The 11,677-nt window shown below is 51.6% G+C and overlaps 1 protein-coding gene across 1 annotated transcript in view; it reads right to left on the reverse strand.

Moving 5' to 3' along the window:
• Positions 1-10,822, reverse strand: part of LRP4 (LDL receptor related protein 4) — a 52,072-nt gene extending 41,250 nt beyond the window's left edge. Inside the window, exon 1 of the mRNA XM_055422440.2 lies at positions 10,588-10,822. Coding sequence (XP_055278415.2) covers positions 10,588-10,639 — 52 coding nt within the window. The 5' untranslated portion in view covers positions 10,640-10,822. The remainder of the gene's footprint in view (positions 1-10,587) is intronic.
• Positions 10,823-11,677: the final 855 nt, after the last annotated feature.

Genomic DNA, 11,677 nt, shown 5'->3' on the forward strand with positions numbered 1-11,677 from the left:
CCCTTTGGCTGAGTGATAGCAGAAGTCCTGAGTTCCCCCTGCAGGCTTCGAAACAAAGCATTCCATCCAGTGGGCATCAAGTTGGTTGTTGAAAAGGCACGACTTCCTGCCTGTCAGAGCAACATCTGAACGTCGGCATGTGAAGGTCAGGCAGCCGGCGACAGGCAAACTCTTGGCTTGGGTGTTCATACAGTAAACAGACACATTATCCTCCAAGACTCGGCTCTTCTGGACAACTGCTGCCCCTCTGGGATCCTGGGAGGTGGAATTCTGCCTTTTCACTCAAATCCTGGCTGTGATCATAAAGGACAGCTTTTAACCCTTTTTAATTGAAAGAATGGAGAGTGGAGAAAGGAGACAAATGCCTGCGGGTGGCAGGACGCGGGCCTCATCTCAAGCAGTGTTCCGCTGGAGCACTCCCCTGCGCGTCTGGCCTTGAACACTACTTCCCAGCCATGGTGCAAGTCTACTTTGGCTGTAAAGGGGATGGGACCTTCAATTTAATGCTGTTCAACCAGGAAAAGATCTCTTCCCAAAGTGTTCACTATCCCTGATCATCCGGTAATCCAGCTTTTAGGATACACGTTAATGTGCTCCTAGGGCCTTCCTAAGAGGTTAACTCGAATTTCAGCCATGTTACCTACCACTTTCTCACCGCTTTCTTAAGAAATAAAGAGAGACGTCCACCTGCTTAAACTACCAGATACCGTGGAACGTGTGAGAGAACATAGATTCCAGAGTCAGAGAGGCTGGAGTTCAAGTCCTGGTTCTACCACTAACTCTACAACTTTGAGCAAGTTAGTTCATGCCATAGTCTCAGTTTCCTCATCCATAAAATGGCAGTAACAATAATTTTACCGCAAAGGGTTTTGTAAAGATTAAACGCAATAATCTGGGACTTCCCTGGTGGTCCAGTGGCTCAGACTCTGCAGCCCCAGCACCAGGGGCCTGGGTTTGGTCCCTCATCAGGAAACTAGATCCCAATGCCACAACTAAAGAGCCCACATGCCACAACTTAGACCCCGTGTAGCCAAATATATAAATAACTGCTTTTTAAAAAATGTTTTAAATTTTAAAAATCCATGTAAACTTCTTAGCACAGGGACGGCACACAGCAAAAGCTTTATAAAAATACAGCCACCACTCACTGAATATTTACCACATGCTCTCCAAATACTTTTCTAAAATACTTTTCTTATGCTACATCACTGAAGGCTCTCAACAGTCTGGGAGGTGTCTGTTATTATTATCACCATCTTATAAGTGAGGACTCTGAGACCCAGGGAGGAGAAGTCTGTTGACAAATCATACAGATACTAAGGGTTGGAGCCATCACTCACACACAGGAGGTCAATTCCAGACCCTCTGCTCTTAATCCCCTCATGATACTGCCTCCCAATACGTGGTATTGCTATTATGAGAGTTTCCAAATCTCTGAGATCCAAAAAGGGAATTGGTAATACTGGGATTTCCGGGTCCTTCTTTCTGCATTGTCATTTAGCAAATGCACAGCGAGTTGATAGATTTCAAGCAGTGACCTCTCCTTCTGGCTATTGCGAAGGCTAAAGACCCATTTCCCTTGCTCTAAGGGAGTTGGTGATGGACAGGGAGGCCTGGCGTGCTGTGATTCATGGGGTCGCGGAGAGTCGGACACAACTGAGCGACTGAACTGAACTGAACTGAAGGTCAAGTAGCGAAGCAAGGAGAATATGGAACCCTCAGTATTGAGGTAATGAGCGCCTCAGTATTGTGTTGGTCCGGAAAAGGACAGGACTTCATGCAACAAATGATCCAGTTCTGCGGTTCCTCTTAGCAGTTTGCAAGCTACTTTTGCACACACACTTGTGTTCTCATTTAATCATCACAGTCGTGCCCTTTTAACAGGTAAGTTCATCTGCTTTGGCCAAGGTCATAGGTTAAGTAGGACAGCCAGGATGGCAGCCCCATTCTGATCCTTAGACCAATACTCTTCTGTTACTCTGGTCTCAGAATCCGGACTTTGAGTAAAGCTTCTCACTTTGGCACAGTCAAGTTGGAGAGGCGCTGCTCCTCACCACTTCACAGAATGCTCAGCTCAGGAGGGACCACACCTTCACTGGAGGCCCAAGGTGTCCAGTGACTGTACACAGCTACAGAGCAGCTTTTTCAAGTTGAACCAGAAATGAGAAGGCTTAAGGGGTGTCCTGTGAGTACAGGTATATGACAGCTCTCGCAGCATGGGAGTGATTACAGTGGGAAAGGGAAAGATCATCACTCATATAAGTGAAGGACGGTTTTTTTTTCAGAAATATCTGTTTGTTTGGCTGTACCAGGTCTTAGCTGCAGCATTTGGGATCTTCAATCTTTGTTGTGGCATGCGGGTTCTTCAGCTGCAACATGCGGGATCTAGGTCCCTGACCAGGGATCAAACTCAGGCCCTCTGCCTTGGGAAACCAGGGTCTTAGCCACTGGGCCACCAGGAATGGTTTTCTTAAACACTGTTCTTTCCTCCAATGCTGTCTTCTTTTCTAATAACTGGCAGCCATGATGAAGATACAAACCTTATTTAATGAGGAAAAGTTGTTTGAAATGACCCTAAACTACATCCAGGCCAATCAAGGGACCAATCCTTGAGTAAGTTACTCAGTAAGTATCTCCCACTGAAAGGAAGGCCCATGCAGCAAGACAAAACTGACTTGATTGAAAGGGGTAGGAGCCAAAAGCCATATGGAAATGGATCTGGTCTCACCCAAGAGATACCTGGAGTCAGGAGAGACCCAGGTTTCTATACAGCCATTGTTTGAGAGGACAGAGCTTGCACAAAAAACACTCTGGAACCAACACCAAACAAGGAAAATGGTTGACAGCAGGAGGCCAGGACGTGAACCCTTTCCTGATGCTGCCCCACCTGCATTCGTGGAGCCTGACGTAACTGAAAGCCTCTGCTCTGTGCCCGGTGGCCTCTGGGGTCTCCTCTGTGGCAGCACCTGGCCCACTGTGGGACCGCTGTTCTCCTACCAGACCAGAAGTCTCTGGGCAGCTGGAACTATAAGGTGTAGAGCTTCGTATCTGTATTCAGTGCGACGCTCAATGCTTGCATGTAGTGTGGATCATATAAGTTTGTAAAGTGAAAAAGATGACAAATTCCTTGAGAATCCTGTGGGAGCTGAAGTCAGAGGAAAAGAGGAAGCCCAGAATATGAGAAATAAAAGTGGTCATTTCCTACTTACCCTATACTCAAGAAAGCAAGAATCTTCTTTTTAAGGTGGCTACCTACGTGTATCCAGGTAAAGTTTAAGTTCACTCCTTTCTCCAACAAGAGTTCCTTTCATTCACTATGTTATCAGGCTGAGTTACTGACATGCCATAACTTTCCTTATCTCTGTCCCTAGATCCCTAGAGGCCAACCTTACCTGGTTTGAGAATCTATCTGATAAACTCTTCTCCTAGAGGGCCCTCTCAAAAGTGACACCATGAGACACATGACTGTCGGTCCCAGTAAGTTCAGCCCTCTCTGGCCAGTTTCAAACACAGAAAAGAAGTCTTTAATAGTCAGCTTCCAAAGTTTTGAGGCAGAAGAGCATAGTGTCAAGAACATGGGAACAAAACTAAGCTAACTACTGGCCACTGGACCTGGGCATGTTATTTAATTTCTACCTTAGTTTTTCATCTGGAAAACTGGGATAAGAGCCCCTACCTCCCACGGATGTTATGAGAATTGAATTAGTTAATTCATAAAAAGCCCTTAGCATATACTAAGCTCTCAATAAATGACAGCACCTACTAACACAGAATCTGACTCACTCAGACTGTCTTATCCAGCCACCCCTTGATTAAGCCCTAATATTTCAGGGCTTGAGATGTCTAAAAACTCGACTGTGTGCCAAGCTGCAGTGCTGCTCCCATGTGTTAAGTTGGCAGCATAAGCGGCCTCAGGAAGAGATGGGGGAGAGTCCTGTGACCACAGTCCTGCTTTACGGCCCTTCTCTGGGGGAGCTTGAAGTACATGGCATCCTTTATCCTTACCTAATCTATCATCAACCAATTCCCAGGAGGCAAGCATAGAAAAGAGCATTTAGAACCTAAATTTCAGAGCAACTTAGACATGGATTAGTTTCCTTTTTTGTGAAATGGGAGTAGTGGTGGTACCTATTTCATAGGGTTGATAGGAGGTTTAAATGAAATAATACATACAAAGTACATCATAGAAGCTATATTTTGTTGTTGCTGTTAATACCACCATCTTCATCTGTGTCTTCTCTCTTAATCCAGTAATGTAGCTATGTCTCCATACAGGTCCTCAGAGGTCTTCTCACCCTGCCCAGGAGCTCAGTCAACAAGACTCCACAAATCCAGCAGGGCTAGGAGGCGGCTGTGCTCGCTGAGAGGCTGCTCAGAATATTGCTCACCTCTCCCCCTACATCTCAAAACCCAAGGCCCACAGGATAACACATGGCTTCAAAGAGCAACAAACCACATCTCCTGGGGGCTTTTTAAAGCCTCCCTCCATCCAAAAAAAAAAGCACCCGATAGGTAATTCTTTATGCATTGGGATACTCTGAGAAAATGAAGACTGAAAACAGAGAGGAGAGGTCAATCTAAGATAAAATAGAAACCAGTCCCGATCAGGGTCTTCTGGTATAGTTTAGATATAAAAGAGTCTGTTCTAAGAGCCAGTGTGGATTAGAGGGTTAACAGCTCAGGCCCTGGGTTCAAATCCTGGGGCAGTTACTCACTAGCTGTGTGACAGCAAATGGCCCAAGCCTTACCTTCCCATCTGTAAGACGGAATCTAACAGAATCTTCCTAGTAAGGATACAGTGAGGAGTAAATGTGATAAAACATGCTAACACTTATCACAGCACCAGCAACACAGCAAAGAGATTCACCAGTGTTAACTGCCCCAGAAGTCCATTTGTCATTTTTGGACTACATGTCCCAACTTGCTATGCAAAGTGGTCAGCAGAGATCACTCCCAGAGGAGCAGAAATTCTCATTTAGGGGAGGTATATTTTAAAGCCATTCACTTTTTTTGCTTCTCTGAAACTGTGGTTGAAATTTCTTATTTAAACAGCAGGTGAGTGTGGGGTTGTGGTGGGGGCAGTGGAAAGACGAGGAAACTCCCCTTTCTTATTTGCTTTGTTGCTGTTGTTTAGTTGCTAAGTTGTGTCCGACTCTTGCTACCCCAAGGACTGTAGTCTGCCAGGCTCCTCTGTCCACGGGATTTTCCTGGCAAGCATACTGGAGTGGGTTGCCATTTCCTTCTCCAGGGGATCTTCCCAATCCAGGGACTGAACCCATGTCTCCTGCTTGGCAGGCAGATTCCTTACCATTCAGCCACCTGGGGAGCCCTTCTTCTTTGCTAGATGTACGGCTATTAGAACCCAGCATCTGTATTTGATTTCCAGCAGGCCATAGTCAACCCAACAGAGAAACTATCTCTTGTCCTCATCCAGGCCATGGTGACAGTCGGCTCCCCAGGCTGGGGCCAAGGAGGGGACTATTTGGAGCATTTCCCCTACCCCCTGCCCTGCCGGCTGGGCAGGAAGTGGAGCAAAAGAGCGAGCAGAGACCACTGGAGCTCCTTCCAACCTCGAAGCGTCTTTATTTCACTGCCAATCAGGTGGCTCTCTACCCTGTACCTGCCCAGCCCTTCACCCAAATGGGAGGCGGTGGGGGCCCTCTCCCCCACCAAAAGGCTCTAGGGCCAGGAGCTTCCCCAGCCCCAGAAAACCTCCAGTGATAAATTATGCAGCAGCACCTTTGTGCTGCCTCTCCGCCAGATGGGAGGTTTGCTCCCAGGCTTTTGTTTCCGGCTTTGCTCGCAACTCCGATCCTCCCGGCTCTGCACAGAGGTGAGGGGGGAGCTCCGGTGGGCTGTGTCTGGGCTTGCAGCAAGTCCCCGGCGAGGCTTTCTCCAGCTGGGGTGCGGGCAGCGCCCTTTCCCTCCTCACTCTAACCTGAAGGAGCAGGAGAGCAGGGTGTCAGGGCAGCTGGTGGGCGATCCACTCAGCTATGAGCGAGGATGGGAATGCCTACGTGCCGTGGAAGAATGAAGTTTGCTCGGAAGGGCGTAAAAGGTGCCCAAGGGCACCAAGGATGTTTGCTTCTTGCTAAATCAAAAATGCAGAACAGAAAATGGAGTCAAAGGACTGCCGGGAAAGCTTGAGAATCAGCTCTTTTGAACGGCTGCTCTTGGTTACTGTCAACTTTCCGCAGCGCCCCCCCCCCCCCCGCCCCATCACATCAGTGGCACCAACTTAAATGGAAAAAACAAAGAGACCACAGGGGTCAAACTCGACGGGTGAAGAGGCTGGGGGCTGGGTCGTGGGCTTGAGACTCCAATCTATTCTCCCTGCATGCCAACAGGATTCTGGATTGAAGACAGTAGTCGTGAATGAAGGCAGCCCCACAGCGGCCCAGCCCCCAAATTGGGGCAATTGCTACCTTATGAGCTCTGGGGCCTGTCCTTTCCCAGGCCAGTGGGAGGGAGAGCCTGGAATTCTAAACAGTTCCAGCTCCAGGAGACCTCAGCCAGCACCTCTCACCCTGGGTCACAGCAACCTTACGGTGAGATGGCTGGCTGCAACCCCGACCGCGGGGATGCTCTCAGAGGAAAGCCCCACCTCCCAGGCGCTGACCCAGGGGAATTGAGGCAGAGTGAGCCCGCTAGACTCGCAGCAGAGCTCCACAGACTTCTTTTCTGAAGTGTGGATAGGAGAGAAATATGCTTAAGTTTCATTAAGTGTTCAAGGTGCGAAAGAAAGGGCATGATCTTAAAAAAAAGAGATACAGCAAAAACCAGCTGAAATGAATGAAGGGCTGAGCCTCCATTTTAGCACATGACGCTGCAGTTTAACTACTTGTTTGCCGGATTCCCACAGTCCAAAGGCGAAACCCATCTCTAATCCATTTCTGCAAGCACGCTAGCAAACAACCAACATTGATCTGTGGGACTCTGTGCTGAATGGTTTGAATGTACCATTATCTCATTTAATTTTTATAGGATCCTTGCATGAGAGTTTATTACTATTCCAGCCCCTTCCTTAAAGATATGAACCCTGAAGTTCCAGGTGATCAAGTGTTTTATACAGGATCACCAAGACGTGGTGAAGCCAAGATTCAAACAGTCTGCACTTCTTGATCATGGAGCAGTGCATGCAGGGATTAGATTAGCACTTGACAAATGTGTGTTCAGGGAATGAATGAACAAATGAATGGGTGCACAACCCAGTTCAGGGAATGCTCCTGAGTGTGCTGGGGAAAAAGAACCTGACCCTGTCAGCTCGAAGCTGGAAGGAGAGTGGCAAGCACAGGCATTCATCAGAGCTATTTATAGGGCCAAACCCTGGCTCTGCCAGCCAACCAGTCCGCATGAAGTCTTTCCTGGGACACTGAATCCCACCAGGCTGAGAAAAGGAGAAAGGTTTCCAATACTGAAGATGAGATGGTAATCCAGACACAATCTGGGGCCAGATGCCCCATGTCCAGGCAACTGTGACAAAACTCGTAGCTAAACTGTGGCAAGGAATGTAGAGACCGTGGCTGGAACAGGCTAACAGACCAGTTGGTCACGGACATGGAATTGTCACGAAATTATGAGATGTGTCCAAACACAAAAAATGACAAGACCACTTCTTAAAGCAGTCTCCAAAATTCTCCCCCTATTTTGGAAACCCCTAGGATTGATCCTCCCTTCAAAGGAGAAGCAACATAGCCAGCCTCTCCCATCTTCCTTCTTCTTAGGGATCAAGATTAGCAGTCAACCCATAGAAAGAATGAGAAAGGCCAGTAAAACGTCCTGTCCTCTGTAACGTCCTGTGTTCTCTGCTGGCCCAGAAGATGGGCAAGTCCAATGTGCTCAGTATCAGACATGGCCTTACTCAGTTCCCTTGCACCTGTCATTCTTAATACCATATGCCAGTCCCAAAGATGTTATCTGATACTCAACAGGGGACAGAAGAGGAAATCCAAAATCAGTGACAAGCCAGGCATCTTTCACAAGTCCAGTAAGATCAGGGACAAGGTCAACAGAGCACCGTGACAACACCGGATGGAAAGGAGACCAGTCTCAGCTCCACTTTTTGTCACTCAGCCTCAGAAATAACCCTCTATGTACCAAACCTTACCTGGAAGAGATCTCCAAGACAAACAGGGTTTCCACTCTTCAGATGGTGGTGGATTGTCTGAGGCCTCACCAAAACCCTCAACAGGGAGATACCCAGGGCTATTATCAGTCATCAAGTTTCCTTCCAAAAATCTTTAGGAGTATTACACAGGTTCAGGCCAATCCCACAGGCTCTAGGAAAAGCCCCAAGTACTAGCAGCATCCAAATAAGTGCCTTGAATTTTAGTGTCTTGAATTCATTCCTAGTTGAGGTCAGATCTGTCTAACTGATCAACTGTGACACACTGACTTCTCCTTGAGCCCCTGGAACGTAGGTATTTTTGGTTGAGTGACTGCTCAGTCTCACTGGTAAACCACGAATCTGTCCCTTCCAAGCCTCCGAAGATGGCTCAGCAGCAGGTTAGGCAAAGTTTAGATCTTGGTGGCAGTGAGGGTCCTCAGGCACATACACAGAGAGCCTCCCATGCCTTGAAGTTTCCATTAAATATCTCGTCCTTGAAAAGAACCCGAAGAGTGACCAAGAACCCTCCTATCCTTCTGTGAAGCACAGAATATACACAATTTTCGACCCCGGTTCTCAATGCAGATGTATGCAGTTCTGACAGCTGTGGAGCAATAAAATCCTCTTGGCCAGTCTCCGCGGGAACCTTCCAGCTCCCCTTTCCCTAGGGCAGAAGGCGACAATCTCCTCTCTGGCTTTGTTGGTATCCGTTTTAGCCACCCCCCGCCTTTTTTTTTTTCTTCAGTGCCATGCCATTTCCCTTGATCTTTTTCAAAACTTCCTCCAGGGGGCCGGGAGGAAAGCTCCCTCCTCTTGCCTTGCAGCCCGAAGGGGAAAAGCCCCCAAAAAGCATAGCTGTCCCTTTAAGGGGCCCATGTGGTGGGAAGAGCAGCTACATTCCTACCCTAGTAGGGCCGCTGTCCCGACACGCCAAAGAGGCTACAAATAACCTTCGAGGAGAGAACCCGGGAGGGGGAGAGGACAGTCCAGAGAGGAACGTGGGTCGGCGGGGCTACTACTCCGAGAGGAAGAGTTAAGCGCTCGGTGGGGTTAGTGTGGGCATGGAAAAAGTCATTGAAAACCCACGGGTTGTCTAAAGAACAGGCAGAGAACTCTGTTTTGGATTTGGGAGGTAAACCAATCTTTAAAACAAGTGCTCAGGCATCTCCACGCCCTGCCAGGCAAGTTCCGAAATCTGCACTATTTCCACACGCGCTCCCTTTACGTTAAAGAAAGAATCGGCTAGGAGGCCGTGGTCTCCAGTCCCCATCACTCTGAACCCCGTCCAGCGCCTCATCCCGGCGGCGGGGGTTGAATGGGAAGACTCAGATTCCACCACCACCGTCCCCCAACCCCGCCACACCTCGGTTGAACAGAGGTGGGTGAATAGGGTTGGGGTTCAACGACCAAAGTTCTTTGATCTTCGGGCACCAACTAGAGGCAGCTGCTAAATCACGGGGTGCACCCACGGTCGTAGCCGGCTGCCGAGAAACAGATTCCACCGGAGCCGTCATCGCACACAACAGTTGCGTTCGGGCACCAAACAAGTTATTAATAAGGAGCAGATGAAGCAGCAGTCCTCTTGCCATCCCTCCAGCTCCCCCGAGGGCCACTGCGCGGGCCGGGGGGTGGGGTGGGGGGCTGCCTGGTGAGGTTCGGCGACACCCGCCCCCCTGTCCCAGCAAGGACGGATCTGCGGGAGACTTCCAGCAGTTTCTTCCCTCTGTCCCTCCTCTGCCCCTTTTCCAACCCTGTTTCCCCCTCCCCCTCCTCCGGGAAGGATCCAGGGCAGGAAACTGATTGGTCACAGCCAGGAGAGGGAACCCAAAACACCCCTAAGTGGGGATGCTGCGAGCGAGCAGTGCCCAAGGACCCTCGGCGGGAGCGTGGTCCGGAGTCCGAGCAACTGCTCCTCGAATCGAGAGGAATCCCCTGAGCTCAAGTATTCAGATTCCACTGGAGCCTCTCCTCGCAATCCTCCTGAGACCCCCTCCACCCCGGACCCTGGAAGGAGGACTATTTACAATTTGTGCTTTAGCGACCATCCTTCCCCGCCTCCCTTTCTTCGCACACATTCATTCGCACCAAGGACACAGAGACCGTGGGTCAACCCGAAACGGGAAGCACCCCAGCTCTTCAAAGAGCAGCGAGGGAAGGAGGGGGCGAGCGCCTCGGATCTCCCCCCCGACCCCCCACCCCCCACCCAGCCTGGCCCAGACCCGAGCCCGGGGAGCTCCTCGGGCACCGCTGCCTCATCTCGGGCTGGAGGAGTCGGGGGCGGGGGGGGCGGGTGGAGAGCTCCCGGTCCCCTTCCCCGGCACACGGTCTCCGGGTGAACTGCTTGGAGTGAGAGGGCGAGGGGCTCTCAGGCCCCAGCCCGCGCCGTTCGGCTCTCGGAAGGTTGAGTCCTGCAGCGGCCAGAGCCCGGGGACAAACTTTCCTGTCCGGCGGGTGCGCGCGAGCGCGGCGGCGCCGCTTACCGTGTGCGCAGAGCAGGGCGCCAAGCAGCAGCGCGCCGCACGGCCGCCTCATGGTGCCGCCGCCGGCGCTCCCTGCCGGCCCGGGGGTCCCGCCGGCTCCCGCGGGACGGCGCGCCGGAGGGTGTCGGCGGAGGCTCGCCCCCAGGGGCCGCGTCCCGGTCCACGGCGGCGGGCGCGCCCCGCCAGTCGCCCTCCGGCTTGCTGCTGCCTCCAGTGCGGGCCGAGCCGGAGCCGCCCCGCCAGGGGACCGGGAGGGGGTGTCCCGGGCCCTGCGCCCCGCCCCCAGCGCCGCAGCCCCCGCCACCGCCACCGCGCCTGGTCCCGCCCCGCGCGCCGGCCCGGCCCCTTCCCGCCCTCGGCCCCCGCCCCCCGGCCCCGGCCCCCACCCGCCGGCGCCTCCCGCGCTGGCCCGGTGCCTCGGCCAGCCACCCCCACATTCCTAGCCCTGCAGAGAGCCCCCCACCCACCCCACGCACTGTCCCCGTTACTACTGCTCGAATGGCCTTAACTTCAAAAAAAAAAGGTGTCATCGTTGCGGCAACTCTCGGATGCCCGCTCACTCTAGCTCTGGGCCAGAGTGGTGCACGCAAGCTGACCCGAGTCGCCTGGACGTGACCCCAGCCCCGCTACCGGCCCCGAGTCCAGACTTTATTGATGTCTTAGGATCCGCAAGGCTTGCTAATGCATGATCCTCTCGGGCTTCACCGACACCAAACAAGGGCCATCAGGGGACCTGGAGTGCTGTATCTTCACCAGCGTTCTCACTGTCAAAACTCCTTTTCTGAGATTTTTCTCCGCCCCTACCCTCCCCCTGCCACCCCGGCCCCCAGTCTAGGCAGCGTTGTTCTAGGATGAATAATTCCGCGACCTCCCCTTTTCATGTACCCATTTCCTGAGGTGGTTGTCTGGGTCCTGTCGCCCCAGCTCAGACGTCCAGAATTGGCCTAGACGTAGTTCCTCCTCGCTGTCTTTGTAAATCAGCGTGGTTAGCCTCTTCACCTTCTTTGACTTTCTGATCCTGGCAAGGAAGGAAGCGGGTAAGGAAGTTAAGTCTTTACTTGGGGTGGTATCCTCTCAGAGACCTCGGCCT

Source organism: Moschus berezovskii, chromosome 14, assembly GCF_049115385.1.
Source record: "Moschus berezovskii isolate FMDL1 chromosome 14, NW_MosBer_1.0, whole genome shotgun sequence".
NCBI lineage: Eukaryota > Metazoa > Chordata > Mammalia > Artiodactyla > Moschidae > Moschus > Moschus berezovskii.